Here is a 24,631-nt window from a genome sequence, read left to right as displayed (position 1 = left end):
AGATCTTAAGAAGTAAAGGCCTCTCGGATAAGGTTATCTTTAAAAGCCAGCAAAAAGAAAGTTACTGCCGCCATTTATCTAAAGATCTGGACAAAGTACTGTTCGTGGTTTGGTAGAAGCCTCTCCAGATATATCCTCTCTGTGCATACAAAAGATCTTAGAATTCTTGTAAAGAGGCCTAGACTTATGCCTTAGGCCAAGTACTTTGAAAGTGCAGATATCAGTCCTGGGGGCCTTCTACGATATTAACTTAGTTGACCACAGATGGGTTAGAAGGTTTATAAAAGCCACGCCCAGATATAGGCTGTCACAAAAACATAAGATTCCTCAATGGGACCTAATCTCCATTTGCCCTATTAGACATCTCCTTAAAACACCTCTCTCTTAAGACGGCCCTCTTAATAGCAATAACATCTGCTAGACGCATAGGAGAGATCCAAGATTTTTCATGTAGAGAACCTAATCTGTCCATTTTCCCTGACAGAATTGTATTAAAATAGAAGGTAGTTTCAAATTTTCATAGAGACCAGGAAATTATATTGCCATCCTTCCGCAGTTACCCAAAAGATCCCATGGAAATAAAATGTCATCTCCTAGATGTAAGGGAGACAATTATTCAGTACTTAAAGGCCACAGAAATTTTCAGGAAGGATGGATGATAACCTTTTAATACAGTTTGCGGGAAAAAATAAAGGGAAGGAGCTCTCCAAAGCATCCACAGGGCGTTGGATAAAAACAACTATTTCTTGCTGCTACTCCCTAATGGATCAAAATTATCCTACTGGAATAAAGGCCCATTCCACTAGAGGTATGGCTTCTTCATGGGCAGAGAATGCCGGGGTGTCTCTTGACCAGATATGCAAGGCGGTGACTATTAATACTTTCATAAGACACTATTGCCTGAATATTTCTGCTTCCGCGGATTTGGCCTTTGGCCAAAAAGTGTTGCAAGCAGTTACCCCCTGCTACATTGTAATCTGTCTGTTCTCATCCGCTGCCTTCAGGGTGGATGAAATGTAAAGACTGTAATTAGACTTACCGGTAATTCTGTTTCCTTGAATCCACGATGACGGCTCATATATTCCCTTCCATAAAATATAATCTATAGTATGAAATCAATACTATAAAAAATAATAATAATAAAAAAGTGGTGAGAGTGGATGGGGGCTTTTAAACTCTCTATCTCTGTGTATTTCCTGCCCCTACAGAGGTCAAGGGGTCAATCTCATCCGTTTTCGTCATGGTGGATTCAAGGAAACAGAATTATGGGTAAGTCTAATTACGGTCTTTTATCACATAATGTACAAGTAATCATATATATTACCACATCCATATTACAAGTTTACCTTTATCTGCTTTTTCCAAACGGATCCTCCATTCAGAAATCATTTTTTCATTTGGAGGCAGCCCAAAATGTCTCTCAGCTGCCCTGTTTCCATGCTCTTTGGCATATTTTGTCACCTTCAGTTTAAAAGGAATTTTATAAGAAAGCCTTTTCTGCTTTGACATTGTTCACAAATGTACAGTATACAGCGGGAGACTACAGTGATTTTCTTTAACAAAATAGAGTAATGGGAAACGTGCCAGCACTGTATCCGTCATAATTATGGAGGCACATGTAGCTGAGAACATCAGTGGATGATGCACTGTTATGGGGAGATCTGCCGCTGAGACAGTTATTGGGGGGGTGAGATCTGGCGCTGACGCAATGTTATGGGGGCTTTACAGCTGACGCAATGTTATGGGGAATCCGCTGTGACACAATGTTATGGTGGGATCTGCTGTGACACAATGTTATGGAGGTATCTGCTGTGACACAATGTTATGGAGGGATCTGCTGTGACACAATGTTATGGAGGTATCTGCTGTGACACAATGTTATGGAGGGATCTGCTGCAACACAGTTTTATGAGCGATCTGCTGCTAACACAATGTTATTGGGGTATCTGCTGCGACATACTATTATGGGCTAATCTGCCGCTGATAAACTTATGGGAGGGACTCATGGCGCTGACACAATGTTATGGGGATCATCTGCCACTGACACAATTACATGGGTGTGGGGGATCTGCCCCTGACACATTGTTATGGGGGTAATCTGCTGTAACACACTGTTACGGGGTCATCTGCTGCTAACACACTTATTGGGGGGGAAGGGTATCCAGTGACACATTTACAATTTAATAAGGGTTCACTTTATTAGGGGGGCCTTTTGAAGAAGTTTTGTGGCACAGCACAATGCATCTACCAGGGCACGTACACAGGAGCAGGCACGTATGACGGGAAAGCATTCTCCGCCATCGTCTGCCTGCACCATCGCACCAGCACATGGTCTCCTTGCTAAGAGTGAATCTGCGGGCCAGTTCATTATCACCCAGCACCTGCCGGGCTCCTACATGGGGATAGATGTTGGGGTACATCATAGACTGTGCCCCTATACAGCACAGTTTGCAATGTACCGGCAACAAACAATGCGCCGAACATTTTAATTTTTTTTTTTGCACTGTATTAATTCCATAAGACGCACTAACGTTTTCCCCTCATTTTAGGAGGAGAAAAAGTGCTTCTTATAGGACAAAAAAATAAATGTTTATTAGTGCAAAAAGCGCAATGTGCGAATATCTTTCTTATAGCACCATACAATAAGTGGCCGGCATTGATAAACCTATAAAGAAAGCGTTCCTTATTATAAGATGATGCTGGCAATATCTCACAATACAAGTAACGGTAGGTGATAGTTTACTTTACTGATCCTTAAAGCCTGTATGTGAATCGCAACTTGGAGTGTCCTGCAGCAGCAAGGAAATGCTTTGATTCAGGCACTGCTCTTAAGCTGTGAACAAAGTGGTTTGCATACTCCTTGGTGATCTTTCTTTGTTTTGCTGAGTGCTTTAGTTCCACAGGTCTATTATGTTATGGATAACTGAAGCAGCTCAGTATACATTAATTTGTTTGAAGCTGAAGCATGTGCACTAGCATCAGTAGAGGGGGAAAAGTCATGGCTGCAGCCAGAGAAAACAATGCAGTGCTTTTCTATTGTATTTTTCACAGTGTTCAATTGTGATATCTAGGGATGAGAGCATCGACTTCGGATGAAACATCCGAAGTCAATTTGCATAAAACTTCGTTCAATACTGTATGGAGCAGGATCTCCGTACAGTATTACAATGTGTTGGCTCTGATGAGCCGAAGTTATTGCTTCGCGAAGTCTCTCGAGACTTCGTGCAATAACTTCATAAATTAATTTGTAATGTAAAAAAAAACATTTCCCGAACTCGAGTTCAGTTCCAAGGTACCACTTTGCAAAGCAATAACTTCGGCTCATCGGAGCCAATACATTCTAATACAGTTTTATGCAAATCGACTTTTGATGAGTCATCCGAAGTCGATTTGCTCATCCCTAGTGATATGATATCTAATGAAATAAGCAACTAAAAAAGACACATAATAGGATGCTTTGCCGACCTTTATTCTTAGCTTTGACTAACAAAGGCCCTTTTACACTGTCTGAAAGTGTAGGCAATTTTGGGTATGAAGTATCCATTCCTGATAATTGCCTGTTTGTCAGCAGAGGTGAAAGCTACATTTAGCTGCATTTTGAGATCCTTTGCTGTGACATCAGGGGAGAGGATATGGGGAGGAGTAGAGCCGGCAGACTTGGCACTTTGAAGAGCAAAGTCCACGCAGCTTGGGTACTTTGAACAGCAAGGTCTGCCTAACGTGGCACATGGGAGCTTTTTTTCCGCTTTTTCTGGACATTTAATAAATAACCAAATTACAGTATGTTTGGAATACTTTTATAATCTTCTGAGTGGCAGTGCTGTTATATTAGTAAAAATTATGTGACAGACTCCCTTTAAATACACTGGTGGTGCACTCGCCCAGGTACCATAGATTATGGGCAGCTCAAACATGTTGAGTTTATTCACTTTTTTGCTCTGCTTTTAGTTTTTGTCTCTTTCGTATTTGGGCAGCCTACATGCTTGGTTCTGGAAATATTGTTACCAGTTGCATTGCTTTATTTGCATTCTCTTGCAATGTCTCTCAGTTTAAGATTGGATTTAGATTTATCAAGTTTTTTTTCTGTCTTTTTAATACTTCAGAAGAGAACAGTTCCTTATCTGCAACCAACGTGCTGAATGGACACACACAAAAAGTAAGTTACACAGTAGTAATGTTACAAAAAAAATTGCTGGAATATTTTCTTGCTACTGTGTATTACGTTGCTTCAACGTTATCAGAGGTAAAACGGGTAATAGGTATTTTTTTAAGGGAGTCTGTCACCTCCATATGGCCATATACAGTGCTTACATGGCTCTGTAGCACACCTATACAGGATTGTAATGGTACCTTTGTCTTTGTCTTCAGACTTGCACCAGCAGGAAAAACGAAGTTTAATTCATATGCAAATGATCACTCGCAAGTGCCCAGGGGCGGCGTTCAGTGTGTAAGTGCCCAGGCTGCTCTGCCTTCTTTTCAATTTACTCCTCCCCAGCCTCTGCCTTTACCCACCCTCCAAGTCTCTTGCCTCATCGATAGGTCCGGACTTGGAGGGCGGGCAAAGACAGAGGCTAGGGAGGAGTAAAGTGAAAAGAAGGCAGAGCAGCCTGGGCACTTACACACTGAACGCCGCCCCTGGGCACTTGCGAGTGTTCATTTGCATATGAATTAAACTTAGTTTTTCCTGCTGGTGCAAGTCTAAAGACAAAGGTACCATTACAATCCTGTATAGGTTTGCTACAGAGCCATGTAAGCACTGTATATGGCCATATGGAGGTGACAGACTCCCTTTAAGTATTTGAGAGGTTTCTAGGAAATACAATTTTAGAGAGTGGTTTAAACTTAAAATGAATCAAATAAAATAATAAAATATTACACAATAGTCTACGAAAATGCTATATCTATCTATCTATCTATATATATATATATATATATATATATGTATGTAGAAGGATGTGGGCAGCACAGCTGTCTGGACGGTACGGTCGGAGTGCCAGCGGCTGAGGAGGCGATCCACCTCCAGCGATATAAAAGTAGAAAAATCCACAGCACATCCAATGATGTGCTGTGGATTTTTCTACTTTTATTTATATATATATATATATATATATAAAAATCTATCTATCAATGGTTATAGATATATATACATATAGACACATCTCACAGTACAGTAAGATTATTACAATTAACACCTACAACACAGATAATACTACACTACACAATTCCCAATTCCACCCGCACACTATCTATACAATACACTTACATACATTCATTAGCAGCAACCCACCCGCCTGGCTACTCAATGTCCCTACGGGGTAGAAAGGGTAAATGGTGGCACTGCAAGGGTTAATTCTTGCAGGCCAGGGATGTAGCCATGAGTACAGGTTCAGGGAATACAGGGTCAATACATTCCAGCAATGCAAGGGTTAAAGCGGGGCTGTAAACCACACAATCACAGCAATTTAGGGATAATCACAGTGCAGGGGATGATGGACATAAAGGGGTAAACGCAGGGTTGGATACCAGGGGTTACCTGGGTCAGGGGTATTGGGGCTATTGCAGGGGACCAGGATATCAAGGGTTAATACAGCCCAGCAAGGGTATGCTGGGGCTGCACACATGGAATGCAGGGGTTAGGGTTAACCCAATGCAGGCCAGGGGTGAATAGGGGTAAATCGGTGCAGGGGTATTGGGGGTCTGGAGGGAAAGGGTTACTCAGCCATCTCCAGGGGCATGTGGGGCTCTGTCTCTCTTCCTTCAGGGAGCTGTTTCCATGTGTCTCTGTAGTCCAGTTCCAAGAGCCCTTCCCTTTGACTTGGACTGATATATACAGTACAGACCAAAAGTTTGGACACACCTTCTCATTCAAAGAGTTTTCTTTATTTTCATGACTATAAACATTGTAGATTTAAACTAAAGGCATCAAAACTATGAATTAACACGTGGAATTATATACATAACAAGTGTGAAACAACTGAAAATATGTCATATTCTAGGTTCTTCAAAGTAGCCACCTTTTGCTTTGATTACTGCTTTGCACACTCTTGGCATTCTCTTGTTGAGCTTCAAGAGGTAATCACCTGAAATGGTTTTCACTTCACAGGTGTGCCCTGTCAGGTTTAATAAGTGGGATTTCTTGTCTTTATAAATGAGGTTGGGACCATCAGTTGCCTTGTGGAGAAGTTAGGTGGATACACAGCTGATAGTCCTACTGAATAGACTGTTAGAATTTGTATTATGGCAAGAAAAAAGCAGCTAAGTAAAGAAAAACAAGTGGCCATCATTACTTTAAGAAATGAAGGTCAGTCAGTCTGAAAAATTGGGAAAACTTTGAAAGTGTCCCCAAGTGTAGTCACAAAAACCATCAAGTGCTACAAAGAAACTGGCTCACATGCGGACCGCCCCAGGAAAGGAAGACCAAGAGTCACCTCTGCTGCGGAGGATAAGTTAATCCGAGTCACCAGCCTCAGAAATCGCAGGTTAACAGCAGCTCAGATTAGAGACCAGGTCAATGCCACACAGAGTTCTAGCAGCAGACACATCTCTAGATCAACTGTTAAGAGGAGACTGTGTGAATCAGGCCTTCATGGTAGAATATCTGCTAGGAAACCACTGCTAAGGACAGGCAACAAGCAGAAGAGACTTGTTTGGGCTAAAGAACACAAGGAATGGACATTAGACCAGTGGAAATCTGTGCTTTGGTCTGATGAGTCCAAATTTGAGATCTTTGGTTCCAACCACCATGTCTTTGAGCGACGCAGAAAAGGTGAACGGATGGACTCTACATGCGTGGGTGAAGCATGGAGGAGGAGGTGTAATGGTGTGGGGGTGCTTTGCTGGTGACACTGTTGGGGATTTATTCAAAATTGAAGGTATACTGAACCAGCATGGCTACCACAGCATCTTGCAGCGGCATGCTATTCCATCCGGTTTGCGTTTAGTTGGACCATCATTTATTTTTCAACAGGACAATGACCCCAAACACGCCTCCAGGCTGTGTTAGGGCTATTTGACCATGAAGGAGAGTGATGGGGTGCTGCGCCAGATGACCTGGCCTCCACAGTCACCGGACCTGAACCCAATCGAGATGGTTTGGGGTAAGCTGGACCGCAGAGTGAAGGCAAAAGGGCCAACAAGTGCTAAGCATCTCTGGGAACTCCTTCAAGACTGTTGGAAGACCATTTCAGGTGACTACCTTTTGAAGCTCATCAAGAGAATGCCAAGAGTGTGCAAAGCAGTAATCAAAGCAAAAGGTGGCTTCTTTGAAGAACCTAGAATATGACATATTTTTAGTTGTTTCACACTTTTTGGTTATGTATATACAAACCGGATTCCAAAAAAGTTGGGACACTAAACAAATTGTGAATAAAAACTGAATGCAATGACGTGGAGATGGCAAATGTCAATATTTTATTTGTAATAGAACGTAGATGACAGATCAAACGTTTAATCCGAGTAAATGTATCATTTCAAAGGAAAAATACGTTGATTAAAATTTTCACAGTGTCAACAAATACCAAAAAAGTTGGGACAAGTAGCAATAAGAGGCTGGAAAAAGTAAATTTGAGCATAACGAATAGCTGGAAGACCAATTAACACTAATTAGGTCAATAGGGAACATGATTGGGTATAAAAAGAGCTTCTCAGAGTGGCAGTGTCTCTCAGAAGCCAAGATGGGTAGAGGATCACCAATTCCCACAATGTTGCGCAGAAAGATAGTGGAGCAATATCAGAAAGGTGTTACCCAGCGAAAAATTGCAAAGACTTTGCATCTATTATCATCAACTGTGCATAACATCATCCGAAGATTCAGAGAATCTGGAACAATCTCTGTACGTAAGGGTCAAGGCCGTAAAACCATACTGGATGCACGTGATCTCCGGGCCCTTAAACGACACTGCACCACAAACAGGAATGCTACTGTAAAGGAAATCACAGAATGGGCTCAGGAATACTTCCAGAAACCATTGTCAGTCAACACAATCCACCATGCCATCCGCCGTTGCAAGCTGAAACTCTACAGTGCAAAGAAGAAGCCATTTCTAAGCAAGATCCACAAGCTCAGGCGTTTTCACTGGGCCAGGGATCATTTAAAATGGAGTGTGGCAAAATGGAAGACTGTTCTGTGGTCAGACGAGTCACGATTCAAAGTTCTTTTTGGAAATCTGGGACGCCATGTCATCCGGACCAAAGAGGACAAGGACAACCCAAGTTGTTATCAACGCTCAGTTCAGAAGCCTGCATCTCTGATGGTATGGGGTTGCATGAGTGTGTGTGGCATGGGCAGCTTGCATGTCTGGAAAAGAACCATCAATGCAGAAAAATATATTCAGGTTCTAGAACAACATATGCTCCCATCCAGACGTCATCTCTTTCAGGGAAGACCCTGCATTTTTCAACAAGATAATGCCAGACCACATTCTGCATCAATCACATCATGGCTGCGTAGGAGAAGGATCCGGGTACTGAAATGGCCAGTCTGCAGTCCACATCTTTCACCTATAGGGAACATTTGGCGCATCATAAAGAGGAATGTGCAACAAAGAAGGCCCAAGACGATTGAACAGTTAGAGGCCTGTATTAGACAAGAATGGGAGAGCATTCCTATTTCTAAACTTGAGAAACTGGTCTCCTCGGTCCCCAGACGTCTGTTGAGTGTTGTAAGAAGAAGGGGAGATGCCACACAGTGGTGAATATGGCCTTGTCCCAACTTTTTGGGGATTTGTTGACACCATGAAATTCTGATTCAACATATTTTTCCCTTAAAATGGTACATTTTCTCAGTTTAAACTTTAGTTCCGTGATTTATGTTCTATTCTGAATAAAATATTAGAAGTTGGCACCTCCACATCATTGCATTTAGTTTTTATTCACGATTTGTATAAGTTGTGTCCCAACTTTTTTGGAATGCGGTTTGTAATTTCACATGTGTTAATTCATAGTTTTGATGCCTTCAGTGTGAATCTACAATTTTCATAGTCATGAAAATAAAGAAAACTCTTTGAACGAGAAGGTGTGTCCAAACTTTTGGTCTGTACTGTAAGTCACTCTCACTCCCCCCCCCTCCTCCATCCAAGGTGCAGGGATATGACATCATCATGTGCATGTGATGGAATGCATGCAATCAGACTGCAGCAGATAACTGACTGGCCCTCCTGAGGCTCAGAATCTGTACAAAGACACCATGGCACCACACACACACCCATGTCATAAACAGTCCCTAAACAGAAGGTGGGGGAGCCCTGCTGGTGATGTTTCAAAAGGATCTATTGATCTTCTGAAGCTGGACAATCCAGCCATCTGGTGCCATCACCCGCAGGTATGGGAGGGGGGGGGGGGGGGGGAGCGCCGTGACTGGGGGACATAACTGGCCACATGTATTGTGTAAGTACATGTAAGACAATTGGGGCATATCTATATATATATATATATATATATATATATATATATATACACAACTCTAATATAAGTATTTATGGACATGTGTGTAAATACAGGGGCATAGAGACATATCCACATATAACTCTATAACCTTCCCCCCTCTGGCCATACAGGGCCTATATATATATATATATATATATATATATATATATATAAGAAATAAATAAATCCACCGCAGCACATCCAATGGTGAAAAATGTGGGATCCTTTATTCACCCAAGCAGCGACGTTTCGGTCCGCTTACTGGGACCATTTTCAAGCCTTATAAGAGGTGACTCTTGGTCTTCCTTTCCTGGGGCGGTCCGCATGTGAGCCAGTTTCTTTGTAGCGCTTGATGGTTTTTGTGACTGCACTTGGGGACACTTTCAAAGTTTTCCCAATTTTTCAGACTGACTGACCTTCATTTCTTAAAGTAATGATGGCCACTCGTTTTTCTTTACTTAGCTGCTTTTTTCTTGTCATAATACAAATTCTAACAGTCTATTCAGTAGGACTGTCAGCTGTATATCCATCTGACTTCTCCACAACGCAACTGATGGTCCCAACCCCATTTATAAGGCAAGAAATCCCACTTATTAAACCTGACAGGGCACACCTGTGAAGTGAAAACCATTTCAGGTGACTACCTCTTGAAGCTTAACAAGAGAATGCCAAGAGTGTGCAAAGCAGTAATCAAAGCATAAGGTGGCTACTTTGAAAAACCTAGAATATGACATATTTTCAGTTGTTTCTGTCACGGCTGGCGGTGGGGGAAACCCCCCAGCCGTGCGGTGCCAGGAGATGGTAGGGTTACCCCTTGGCCGGGACCACAGAGTTAGGGAGCAGGTCACCTCCTATTGCGTCCCTAACGCTGACCCTGTCTCCTATCTGTATGAGCCGACCTTGGTGGTAGGAGGACTCATACGCCGGAACCTTAAAGTCCCTACGAGCCCTCAAGTCGGCCCTGTACTAGGGGACAGAGTGAGATGACCTGCTCCTCCTAGGAACGGGGGAGCAGGAGTCTCAACAGCCAAGCAACACAGGGGAATACAATAACAGACTTATGGCAGTGACAGGCAAATGGGACCAACACATCACTCACCTGCCACAGACAACAAACCCTGGATCCCATGTGCAGGTGCTGCGGTTCAGACACCAACGAACACAGCACACACCAGACATCCCACAGGAACCCAGGACCACAAGCTGCACTAACATAAAACCCCACACACACCTAAATAACACCGTGAAACATAGAAATTCCCGACAGAGGTTTTATGACCAGAAGGATGGTCCTCACCAGGCAGATGGGAGAGACAGGAGGCTGCTCCAGCCAGCATGGCTGAGAGCAACCTACTGAAGCCTGCAAGAGACTCAGGCTATATAGGCCAAAAGGCCACACCCACCAGTCAACCACACCCAGTGACATCACACACACTGGGAAGGAAATTAACCCTTCAAGAACCACAGAAGGGAAACTCACATAAAGGGGAAAGCACACAACCTCACTCACCTGTCTCCGACGGCAACGGCATGCGTGGCAACCATGTCCTCCAGAACAGCCAACAGGCCGAGACACTTCCACAGCATGCAAACATCACCAGACGTTGCCGCGGACAACCGCAGGTGAAGGGAGGAGTCCAGGTGCATACTAAACATCACCTCGTGCACAACAAACAAACAAGTGCACACAAACACAGACGAAGGACGTGCACACCAAAACACGTTGCCAAGGGTAACCGCACGCATGCCTGTTATTCGCGGCAACCGCACCTGAGGCAAACCACTAAGTGCCCCCAACTGCGGTTGCGACAACACCAGACCGCGGATAACTGCATGCGGCTCCCAAGGAGTCACGACCATGACCAAGGGTCGTGACAGTTTCACACTTTTTTGTTATGTATATAATTCCACGTGTTAATTCATAGTTTTGATGCCTTTAGTTTAAATCTACAATGTTTATAGTCATGAAAATAAAGAAAACTCTTTGAATGAGAAGGTGTGTCCAAACTTTTGGTCTGTACTGTGTATGTATGTATATGTATATGTGTATATATATATATTATATATACACATATGCTGGACATATATATTCAAATCTATCCCTTCCCTCTACAGACGTTAAATATCCTATAATTTTTAGAAGTTTTTAAGAACATTTCCAAAACTGAATAAGGACTAATTTTGTTCTGATAAAACACCCATAAATTGCACAATTTTTTATAAACACCCCACAAATTACTCAAAACTGAATTTATAAACTATCCTAAACCTTCAGGTGTACGAATTAACAAAACAAATAAATGTGGGCATAAGGCGCTAAAACAAAATAACAATGGCTTTATTATATTGTTTTGTTAAAATTAAGGGTATCAACCTGTCACTGCAAAATGCAGCAACTAACTTACACTAAATTTGTGGGACCACACCTGTACCACCACATGGCAGGCAACCATATGGAGCACAAGGTCGATCTCACAAACTAAACCCACCAACACATTAGGGGGCTCAAAACACCACCACAAGGTCCTAGGTATATGACCCAGGTGAAAATTACTATCTAGGGGGATGTCTGGTACCGTGGGAAACACCAGATATCACTCCTAACAGTGAGTGTCAGCGCGCAGACTCTCACTGCACTAAAATAGTACAGGTGCAGGACTATGGCAGAACAGTAGCCTTAACTCCAATTGGTATATCTGGAGCAAGGATTACCCTGACATTTCCCTTGATGGTCAGTGCTCAACGCATTTCCATGTATTCAACATGCATTTCATCAGGAGCAATGTGCATCATAATTCACACAGCCCAAAGCCTCTGACTTTGATGTTAGACCGAGGCTGTGAATGGTAAGCAGCAGTAGGGTGACCTGCCTAGCACCGAATTCCTCTAGTGTGAGGTACAGTGTTGTCACTACTTTCCTGCCTAAACTGACCACCTCTAGGTTGAGGCGCAGCGTGCTGGTGTGCATACAAATCGGCGCTGTAATGGCCGCGAAGCGGCCCCCAGAACGCCGAAATTTACAGGGTGAAACCCCGCCCTGCTAGACACGCCCCCCACCTGACAGCCAATCTGGCCAGGAGGCTCGGTCCAGGATTAACCAATGGCTGAACAGCAGGAGGAACTACGTGGGTCCCAGGGAAAGCGCAATGCGCCGCATTATACGCAGGAAAAACTCAAAAGCGGCTTTGAATCACATGTCACCGCAGCATCAAAACCTATTTATCGATATACAGTGGAATGAGCAGTGGCGTAGCTATAGGGGTCGCAGCGGTCGCAATTGCGACCGGGCCCCTAAGTCAGGGGGGCCCACAGGGCCCCCCAGGAGAGACTGAGTGAAGCCCTGGCAGTGGCCCCTGATTTACAGAGTACAGAATATCCGGCGGCTAACTTCACAGGGGGGGGCGGAGGCAGAGCCGTGCGTGCAGCCGTGCAGGCGCAGGCTCAGCCAGGAGAGGGAGTCGTCCCGTCTGGCAGTACTGTCCGGAAGTGGAGCAACGGAGGAGAAGCTGCGTGCCGCCCGAGTGAGGTGAGGGCAGGTGTAGCGACGTGACTAGCAGAGACTCTGAGACAGTCTCTGCTCTGGCAGTTGGGTGCTTCGCTTGTTAGTAGCTAGAGAACACTACCATCACATAGGATAGCAGTAGTGGGTCCTCTTACTAGCACCGTTCTAGCCACATGTGCAGCTGCAAATGAGCTCTGCAAGTAAGAGGACTCACTACTGCTATCCTACAAGTACTGGTAGATATCACAGCAGAGTCCTATGAATCATGTGATGGTCTATGGCCCATAGACCATCACATTCATAGCACAAGCGGCAGCTATATCATGATCATCACTGCTTTATCATATGCCAGCAGGGCTATTAACATCGCCGCCAAGCCCGCCATTATTGCTAACACAGGGCTGGTCAGCACTGGAAATATGGGATTGCAAGTGCAACACCTATGGGAGCAGTGACTGTCACCATATTGCCGTGAGTGACTGATTCCAGCACAAGCGACAGCTATAATCATCAGTCACTCACAGCAATATGGTGACAGTCACTGCACCCATAGGGGTTGCAGTTGCAATCCCATATTTCCAGTGCTGACCAGCCATGTGTGAGCAATAATGGCGGGCTTGGCGGCGATGTCAATAGCCCTGCTGGCATATGATGAAGCAAACTGAAAGGATAAGTGAAGGAAAATTAAGAACTATGTACCTCCCATGCTGCAGAATGACACATATAGGCCGAATGCACACGGCGGTGAGCGGTCCGTGGTATCCCGGCCTGGATTCCTGCTGACAGCAGGAGCGCACGGCGTCATTGGTTGCTATGACGCCGTGCGCTTCATGCCGCCACTGTACTACAGTAGTACACTCGTATGATCTATACGAGTGTATTACTGAAGTACAGTGGCAGCATGAAGCGCACGGCGTCAGTGCGCTCCTGCTGTCAGCAGGAATCCGGGCCGGGATACCACGGACCGTTCACGGCCGTGTGCATTCGGCAATAGACTGATTCCAGCACAAGCGGCAGCTATATCATCAGCAATATGGGAACGGTGGGCGTGCAGGGGTCTGGTGGTGGTAGGAAATGGTATTGAGGGTAGGGGGGGGGCCCAAATTGAATTCTTGCACCAGGGCCAATGAGCCTATAGCTACGCCCCTGGGAATGAGATCACAATCGAGGGACCTGAGAAGGAGCGACCACACTCAGTTATATGCATATAGAAGTTCACATATGTCTCATAGTACCCCCCTTATTGAATTCATAAATGGACAAGATCCAATATAAGCCAATGTATATCATATCATATATATCATATAAAGGAAACAAACGAGATGGTATTTAATGAAAAAATCCATCTCGACTCTTTTTGCAACAAAATGCGATCACAATCACCACCCCTGGATGACATCTTCACAGAATCAATCACTTGAAATTTGACCAACGATTTATTCCCTCTGTGATGATCTGATACATGGCGTGCAATCCGGGTATCTTTGAGGTTCGTGATGTCCAGAATGTGTTCCCCAATACATCTTCTTAGCTCTCTAATAGTTTTGCCAACATATTTGATGCTGCAAACGCATGTCATCAGATAAACAACACCAACTGACTTGCAGTTAAGACTTGGTGAAGAAAGTCTTATCTGAGGTGCTGCTGGTAAAACTTTTCGACTTATTTATAAATCCACAAAATTTACAGTTTTCACAGGGATATGTCCCTGCAAGCGGATTCCGTAACCAGGATTGTGGTTGGGGACTGGCATATAAACTGTGTGTCAGCATATCTCGCAAGTTGTTGCTGCGCCGATAAGTCACTGATGGTCTCAATGGGATCATGCTGCCGATATCGTGATGGCGTACAGCCTCATAGGCACTGTCATACGTACCAATAATTTTCACAATGTTATCACTGGTATCCCTCTTTTTAGGGGGTAACAGAAGATCCCTGTTGGTACTCAGTGAATGTTGGTACGCCTGTTTCAGACATCGCTGAGGATAACCGCGACGCTGAAACCTCTGCTGAAGATCTTTCGCAGCCACCCTAAAGTCACTCAATTGAGAACAATTCCTCCTCACCCTTAAGTATTGGCCTTTAGGGATCCCTCTCTTGAGGGCCAAAGGGTGCCCACTCTCCCATTTCAACAGATTATTAGTAGCCGTGGGCTTCCAAAAAACACTAGTACTAATACGCCCATCAGCAGCAAGTGAAATGGTGAGATCTAGGAAGGAGATGGTGGTAGAATCAATTTCTGACATAAAAAATAGCCCTAATATATTCCTATTTAGGACTGCAACAAACTCTTGGAACAAATCCCTTTCACCCCCCCCCCCACAGGATCAGCACATCATCGATGTATCTGATCCAGAGGGGGACAACAGATGTGAACTGCTCCATATCCTCACAGAAGACCACCTCTCTTTCCCACCAGCCCAGGTAGAGATTCGCAAAGGTTGGGGCACAAGGACTGCCCATTACGACCCCCCTGAGCTGGTGGAAAATGCGACCATCAAACAAAAACACATTGTGTTTGAGAATAAAACTCAAGAGTTCCATGACAAAGATGTTGTGATTCTTGCACTGTTCGCCTCTCTGTTGGAGGAACGTGAGGATCGCTCCACAGCCCCACTCATGAGGAATTGAGCTGTAGAGCGCCTCCACGTCCAGACTGGCCAAAAAGGTGTCCTTGTCACATTGGACACCATCTAAACGTCCCAGCACCTCCATGGTATCCCTGACATATGAGGGCAGACTGTTGACAAAGGGACGTAAAACGGTGTCCACATATATGCTAATATTGGCCGTCAAGCAATTGGTTCCAGACACTATCTGCCTCCCCTTTAGAGGCTCATACCCCTTATGAACTTTGGGGAAGCAATAGAAGGCAGCTGTGACTGGGTGCGCTGGTAGAAGAAAGGCTAATTCAGTTCTATCAATAAGCTTCTTCTCTAGAGCTCGATCCAGGACAGTTCCATCCTTTAGGATCAGGTAGGATCAGACGGGAGTTGCTCATATGTAAGTTTGTCCTTGAGCACTCTCGTACACATGTTACGGTATTGCTCGTGCCCAAGGATCCATACATTCCCGCCCTTGTCTGAAGATTTAATCACCAGCTTCTTATCCTGCTGGAGCGTCCAGAGGGCCCCTCTCTTCTGTTCATTCAAATTGTCAATGCTAAGTACATGGGAGTCAATCTGACTTAGCTTACTGGAAACTACAGACACAAAGGTGTCTATAGGGGTACAGTCACCGATGGGGGGGCATTTTAGTCTATGGTAATCTAAGGTTGGTAAAGGGACCCTCCCCTGGACCCCTTTGCCCCTCAGCAAACAGGTCCGCCAAAGTTTGAACATCCGACATCTCAATTCCCAGTTCTTCACACTTCCTACGGTCATGGGTGACAAAAAATTTGCGACATTTGAGTTTGCGCGCAAATAAATTTAAATCTTTCACCCAGCCAAAACAGTCAAACCTTCGCATAGGAACAAACGACAGGCCCTTCTGTAAAACTTGAGTTTCCATAGTAGTGAGAACACGGGAACATAAGTTAATAATTTGTAACTCATCCTTCTTGGAAATATCTGAGATGTTGGATGCCACCTGGGAAGAATGTCATTGCTTGTTCCTTAGAAGGTATTGGGACATTGGCGGGGTATTGTCTAAAAGCCCCCCCCCTCAGTTATGACCTCTACCCTTTCGTCCCCTTCTGCACTGACCCCTATTTCTACCACCATACGGTCTACTGGAGGATTGGGGCCATGTTCGTTTACCACCAGCAGCCTCCGACTCTGGTTCACCCTTTGAAGAAGAAACCTCAGTATTTAGCTCAAGGGCATCTGAGTGTTTATTGCTATAATAAAAGATTTTACCCTCTTTGAAATCTCTGATGTCCCTATTGAAAAGGGAGTGCTTCTTTTCTTTAAACTGGGCTGTATACTTTTCTACGGAGATTTGAAGGAGCGATTCTTTTTTATTGAAATCGGTGTGACTACTGAATTTTTTAGTTGACTCAATCGCATCCTTCAATTCAATCTCCACAGATGCCAAAACACTCTTTTCTTCCTCCTAATAGGAGTTTCATTAATCTCAGAGATGAATCCACGGAGTCTTTCTCCCACTTTTTGAGAAAGTCTGTAGACCTAAGCCGAGCTGCTGGTGTGATGGGATTCCTTAAACCCCGGGGGACAATTTTATTCCCAATATACATGTCCAAGGACTGTACCTCCCACCAGGATCTCACAATTTTTTTGTAAATCCTGGTAACCTGTTTGAAAGCAGATGAAATAGTGATGGTTTGAGAGGAAAAAGATATTTCTCGTTCAGAGAACACCTCACTAGTATCTCCCATCCACTGAGCGGTATCGATGCTGCTAGACAAAAAGCCTGCCATTCCCTGTAGTGCAACTAAACTCAATGAAAAACAAAAAACTGAAGTGGTATACTGGGTATGCGCCCTTTATGCACAATCAAAACAAATAAATGTGGGGAAGGTGCTAAAACAAAATAACAATGGCTTTATTATATTATTTTGTTAAAATTAAGGGCATCAACCTGTCATATATACATATACATATATATTCAAATCTAACCCTTCCCTCTACAGACGTTAAATATCCTGTAATTTTTAGAAGTTTTTAAGAACATTTCCAAAACTGAATAAGGACTAATTTTGTTCTGAAGTAACATAAAACACCCATAAATTGCACAATTTTAGAAACAAATTACTCAAAACTGAATTTATTAACTTTCCTAAACCTTCAGGTGTTCCGAATTAACACCTGAAGGTTTAGGACCCTGTATTACATTTTTTTTCAATCAAATGTTGCTTTAGCCCCAAATCCATTTTCACAAGGGGGTAAAAGGAGAAAAATTGCAAAATTTCTCCTGAATACAGCAACACTCCAAATGTGTTTGTAAATAGGCACTAGAACAAAAGGAACGTCATATGGCTTTTGGAGGGCAGATTTTGCTGAAATAATATTTGAAAAAAAAACATTTTGAAGCAGCTCTGACTTTCTGAGCACCTGTCATGTTTCTTGAGGTGCTAGAATGCCAGGATAGTATAAATACCCCCCAAATGACCCCATTTTAGAAAGAAGACACCCCAAAGTATTCGCGGAGTTAGCGGAAAATGACACTTTCTGAGGAAAAAATAAATAAATAAAGTTTCCATTTCTGCTAACTTCTGGCAAAAAAAAATAAAAATCTCCCACGGACTCACTATGCCCCTCAGTGAATACCTTGGGGTTTCTACTTTCCGAAATGGGGTCATTTGTGGAGTGTGTTTACTGTTCTGGCATTTAGGGCGGGGCTAAATTGTGAGCAACCCTGTAAAGCCTAAAGGTACTCGTTGGACTTTCGGCCCCTTTACGCACCTAGGCTGCAAAAAAGTGTCACACATGTGGTATCGCCGTACTCAGAAGAAGTAGGGCAATGTGTTTTGGGAATGGTGTATTTTTACATATACCCATGCTGGGTGAGAGAAATATCTCTGTAAATTGACAACTTTGTATAAGTGTTTTTAAAAAGTTGTCATTTACAGAGATATTTCTCACACACAGTATGGGTATATGTAAAAATACACCCCAAAACACATTGCCCTACTTCTTCGTACGGCGATACCACATGTGTGACACTTTTTTGCAGCCTAGGTGCTCAAAGGGGCCCAAATTCCAATAAGTACCTTTAGGATTTCACAGGGCATTTTTACACATTTGGATTCCAAACTACTTCTCACGCTTTAGGGCCCCTAAAATGCCAGGGCAGTATAAATTCCCCACAATTGATCCCATTTTGGAAAGAAGACACCCCAATGTATTCGGGCGAACACTGTTTTTTTTTGTAGAGCCTAAGGTGACCCTAATGTACTGATATAGATCTGATTGCAATCAGTCTTGATCACTTACAGATACTATATAGTACTAGTGCTGATTAGCGACAGCGATGGAGCTAATCAGCGACTAATCAGTGACTGCGGTGGGCTGGGCGCTAACTTCCTAACAAGTAGCTAAGTAACTGGCGGTGATAATGGACCCTTAGGCCCTATTCACATGTCCGCAATTTTGTTCCGCATTTTGCGGAACGGAATTTCGGACCCATTCATTTCTATGGGGACAGACTTTGTCGCACTCGGATCTGGAATTGCAGATCTGCACTTCCGGGTCCGCACTTCCGTTCCGCAAAAGTATAGAACATGCCTTTTCTTGTCCGCAATTGCGGACAAGAAAAAGCATTTTCTATATAGTTCTGGCAATGTGCGGATCAGCAAAATGCGGAAAGCACATTGCCGGTGTCCGTGTTTTGCGGATCTGCAAAACACATACGGACGTCTGAATGGAGCCTTACAGGGGAGTGATCAATGACAGGGGGCTGATCAGGGAGTCTATATGGGGTGATCAGGGGTTAATAAGTGACGGGGGGGGGGGGGGGTGTAGTGTGGTGCTTGGTGCTACTTACAGAGCTGCCTGTGTCCTCTGGTGGTGGATCCAAGCAAAAGGGACCAGCAGAGGACCAGGTAGCAGGTATTTCAGACGCTGTTAACAAAACGGCGTCTAATATACCTTTCTGATGCGATTTTTTTAACATCTACAGCCTGCCAGCGAATGATCAGCGCTGGCAGGCTGTAGTTTAACTTCAGAGCTGGGCGCCGCTGTGAACGCGCGCGCGTGTTCACGCAAAATCTCGGGTCTCACGGGATTACGCCAATAGGCGTCGCTGAGATCTGAAAGTACCGCTGCACTGACGCCTATCGGCGTTAGTGTGACGGCAAGATGTTAAATATGGCAACACATATGTGTTTGTAAATTGCTGTATGGTCACACTGCAGTGATCAGAAGGGAAGGAGAGAAATTTGGCTTTTGGAGAACAGATTTTGCTGGAATGGCGTTCGTTCATCATGTTGCATTTAAAGAGACCATGAGGTACCCGTACAGTGAAAACCCCCAAAGAAGTGACCTCATTTTAGAAAGTACACCCCTCAAGTGATTTATCATGGTTGTATTGAGCCTTTTGACCCCAAAGGTGTCCTAGGGCATGTTGCTAAGTTAAAACATTTGGGGCCTGGGCTCCTGATGTTTTGTCACAGGCAACGAATGTCCTGCCTGCCAGCTCGAGACATCTGTATTGCCATCAATACAATTGAATCAAATGAACTGGAAGAACTTAAAGACCTGCAGTGATGTCACCATCATGTGCCCAGTGCAGGAGAGGACGGCAGTGAAGAGGAGTCCTGGAGGAAGAAGCTGTGGTGAGGTCTGCTACATGAGAAGAGGTAAGTGAAGGGAGAGGCAGAGGAATGCTGGGATTTATGGTTATTTAACTGGGACTGTATGTTAGGGCTGAAGGGAGGAATGTTATTTACATGGAACTGTGTGTTGGAGGTGGCTGGGGAGGGGATGATGTTAGTTACATGCGACTGTATGTTGATGGCAGCTGTGGGAGGGGAGGATGTTATTTACATGGGACTGTATATTGGAGGCAGCTGTGGGAGGGAGGGATGTTATTTACATGGTACTGTATGTCGGAGGGGACTGGGGGAGGGAGTGATGTTATTTATATGGGACTGAATGTTGAGGAGGTGGTGTTTACATGGGATTGCATGTTGGAGGCAGCTGGAGAGGGGGTGATATTATTTACATGGGACTCTATGTTGAATGCGGCTGGGGAGGAGGTGATGTTATTTACATGGGACTATATTTTGGAGGGGGCTGTAGATAGAGAGGGGTGTTATTTACATGGGACTGTATGGTGGAGGGAGGAATATAACTACAGGGGACACTGCAGGGGGCCTTATAAATACTGGGGGCACTTCAGGGTGAGCATTATAACAGTAGGGGGCAGTATAAATACCGGGGGCACTGTAGGGGTATTATAAATCCAGGGGACATTATAGGTTTTCTTATTACTACTGGGGGCTCTATAGGAGGGACTTAAAGATCTGCCTTATTTCTATTAAGAGCACTATGGGGGGGGGGCTTCTTACTACTAAGGGGTCTATAGAGAGCATTATTTCCGCTGGGGGAACAATAGGGGCCTTATTTATACTCGGGGCTCTGTGAGGTCATTATTAGTACTGGAGGTGGGCACTCTTGGAGAGCATGCTCACTGTTGGGGGCAGTATTACTAATAAGGGCATTCTAGAAGGGAATTATTATTGGTGGGACTATGAGTAGCACTATTACTATGGGGGGCACTCATTTCCCTTCAGGATAGTATTTGGAGGTAATGGAGGCTACAGCGAGCAGCAGGATAACAGTGTGGGGACTTTAGGTTGGGGGATGATGATAGAAATGTGAGGAAGCTAAGATGTCTGTGTGTCACACTCTGCAGAGACTAGGAGGCTGAGAGAAGTTGTCCGGACCGAATGAAGATGATGATGACAGAGAAGATCACTGTATGTGACAGGTATGCGTTGCTGTATAGCGATTACAAGAAAGTGCGGAGGGAGGGTCGATTTAGAGAACTAGGCCATATTAATTGGAGCTTGGACCCCAGATCTTTTGAGTCCCTAGCAACGCCCCTGATTTATCCGAAGATATGCCATTTTTGTGCCCAATACGTTGTGCCCAACTTGTGCCACTGTGAAAAGTCAGCTCTCTAATTATTATGCTGTGTTTGCTGATTGTGGAAACATTATACATGTAGCCCTAAACTGTTGTCTGTATCTACAACAAGGCTCAGAAATGAAAGCGCACCATGCACATTTTAGGCCTAATATTGTGTTTTATGCTACTTTCACACTAGCGGCAGGACGGATCCGACAGGCTGTTCACCCTGTTGAATGCATCCTGCCGCTATTTTGCTGTGCCGCTGGATTGCCGCTCTATCCCCATTGACTATAATGGGGACGGGGGCGGAGCTCCGGCACAGCACGGCAGTGCACTGCGAGAGGCCGCCGGACTAAAAGTACTGCATGTCCGGCAAGTACTGCAAGTACCCTTATACAGCATTGATTGAGAATTGCTGAAGCTGTGATGTGAAGTAAAATAGAGCCCCCAAGAAGTAATACCTCTTTGGAAACTTAAACTCATAAAGTAATTTATTAAGTGGTGTAGTGAGCAATTGGACTTCATAGGTGTTTAACAAAAATGAATGTGTAGTGTGGATGGTGAAAAGTAAGCTGTGGGGAGTATATCAGAGTGTAAAGCCTGTATTAGACAGGCAGGGCAGCAAGCAATTGTCGGGAGGGAAGCGTTAGCAAGATAGCAGAGGAGGTCGCAGCTATTACAAGCAGCGATCTTCACAACATTGGTAGGAGCAATTGCTATGCCATCGCTCGTCCTCATACTGTCTAGTGGTTTGCCGGCGTCAGATCGTTATTAGACAGCACGATCTGCAGCCGGCAAGTGATGATTTTTAAGCATGTTTAAAGGGTTTCTACCACTTCGTGTCACATATTTGGCTGTCAGACACTAGCGATCCGCTAGTGTCTGCTCTGGCCAACCATCCTAATATAATTGCTTTTGGGACGGTGGTTTGGCTAAAAAAACTACTTTTATTAATATGCTAATGAGCCTCTAGGTGCTATGGGGGCGTCATTAGCACCTAGAGGCTCCGTCTACCTTCCGAAACTGCCGCCGCCGAGCGCGTCCCTCCAGCCCGCCCATCTCCTCCTGAATGCGATCCTCGTATGTATTCTGCGCATGCGCAGTAAATGTCTGACCACTTCCTTGCTCAGACATCTCCACTGCGCCTGCGCGATGACGCCATAGTGCTCCGAGGAACAGGCGCAGTGGAGATGTCTGAGCAGGAAGCTGTCAGACATTTACTGCGCATGCGCAGAATACATACGAGGATCGCATTCAGGAGGAGATGGGCGGGCTGGAGGGACGCGCTGGGGGCGGCAGTTTCTAAAGGTAGTCGGAGCCTCTAGGTGCTAATGACGCCCCCATAGCACCTAGAGGCTCATTAGCATATTAATAAAAGTAGTTTTTTTAGCCAAACCACCGCCCCAAAAGCAATTATATTAGGATGGTTGGCCAGAGCAGACACTAGCGGATCGCTAGTGTCTGACAGCCAAATATGTGACACGAAGTGGTAGAAACCCTTTAACCAGTTCCAGGCCATTTGCCCCCTTCCTGTTCAAGACTAATTTTGCAAATCTAAAATGTCAATTTATATGGTAATAACTTTGAAACGCTTTTACGTATCCAAGCCATTCTGAGATTTTCTTGTGACACATTGTACATCTTGTAACTGATGGTCAATATGTTTTACCTTTATTTATAAAAAAAATTCCCAAAGTTACCAAACATTTGGAAAAATTCACTATTTTTAAATTTTTGATCTTTTTGTTTTTTTAGACAGATGGTGATACCTTGAAGTACTTACTTAATATTCACTATATGTCTACTTTATGTTGGCATCTTTATTTTATTTTTTAACGCTATTGACTTGTGAGATTTTTATAGAGCACTTTTTTCACTTATTATGATAATTTTTTTATATACGGTAATATATTCACTTTTTGTATATATTTTTTATTTTTCACATGAGTCTTTAAAAAAAAAGTTGTAAATAAAAGTGAGAGTAATTTATATACAATCGCGTAAATTAATTTTTTTGGTCCATAGTTTGTAAACACTTTTTTTTTTTTATCAAAGACCTGTAGAACAATAAATTTAGAGAAAAATGTATATAGAAATGTAGTTTTATTTGAAAAATTTTACAACAGAAAGTGAAAAATGACATTTTTTTGCAAAAATTTCGGTCATTTTTTATTAATATCAAAAAAAGTAAAAAGCTATGAAATACCACCAAATGAAAGCTCTATTAGTGAGAGGAAAAGGAGGTAAAATTCATTTGGGTGGTAAGTTGTATGACCGAGCAATAAACCATGAAAGTAGTGTAGTGCAGAATTGTAAAAAGTGGTCTGGTCATTAAGGGGGTTTAAACTTATTTATTTGCGATAATGAATATACTTCGTGATATTCTAAACATTCGCAAATTCTCGATGTGCCTATATTCGTGATCAACACTTGTTAACCGTAACATCCATAGTGCCCGCCCCTTTAAAGGGGTTGTCCGAGTTCATACCTCCATTTCCACCCTGGCAGCCCCCTGACAGGTGCATCAGAGCAGTTTATGCTCCGATGCTCTCTCCTTTGCACTTTTGTTTATAATAACACACTGCCTGGCGGAAACTAGCTGAACCCAGACAACCCCTTTTAACAGTGACCTCTGCAGCAGCATGCCCCCTTAAAAGTAAAATACACAGCGATTGCCCTTCTAACAGTGACCTACACTGTGGCCGCCACCTTTAACAGTGTATAAGGAAAATTAAGCTAGTCTGCCAACTGTAGGTTATAAGACTGTGAATCTAATAGATGGCGCTGTTCATGACAAGTGGAGAAACAGACCGTTCTTGCAATGCATTTGTGAAACGCATCCAGATCCGTCCACAAATGCCTTCAGTTGTCACCCAGATCGGCGGATCCGGCAGGCAGTTCCATCGTCGGAACTGCCAGATCACACTGTTACAAGTGTGAAAGAGACCTTAATCCAATAAATGGTGCTGTGTATGCGGAAAATGATGCTAGTCTGCAGAATGTAAGGCATAATACTGTGAATCCAATAGACAGTGCTGTGCATGAGAAGACCTTTATGCTAATCTGCATGATGTAAGGCATAAGAATATGAATCCAATCAGGGCCGTCTTTACCAAGGGGCAAAAGGGGCAGCTGCCCTGGGCCCAGTTGCTCCTGGAGGGCCCAAGGCAGC

At 44.0% G+C, this 24,631-nt stretch overlaps 1 protein-coding gene across 2 annotated transcripts in view; it reads left to right on the top strand.

Moving 5' to 3' along the window:
- The window catches only part of HMG20B (high mobility group 20B), a 448,306-nt gene that overhangs the window by 150,552 nt on the left and 273,123 nt on the right, over positions 1–24,631 (top strand). For both annotated transcript variants that reach the window (XM_044306263.1, XM_044306272.1), the window contains one exon: positions 4,104–4,156. In XM_044306263.1, coding sequence (XP_044162198.1) covers positions 4,104–4,156 — 53 coding nt within the window. The remainder of the gene's footprint in view (positions 1–4,103; positions 4,157–24,631) is intronic.

This window comes from Bufo gargarizans, chromosome 1 (genome assembly GCF_014858855.1).
Source record: "Bufo gargarizans isolate SCDJY-AF-19 chromosome 1, ASM1485885v1, whole genome shotgun sequence".
Lineage (NCBI taxonomy): Eukaryota > Metazoa > Chordata > Amphibia > Anura > Bufonidae > Bufo > Bufo gargarizans.
The sequence above is the reverse complement of the archived record's forward strand: the minus strand, read 5'-3'. Positions and strand labels throughout refer to the sequence as shown.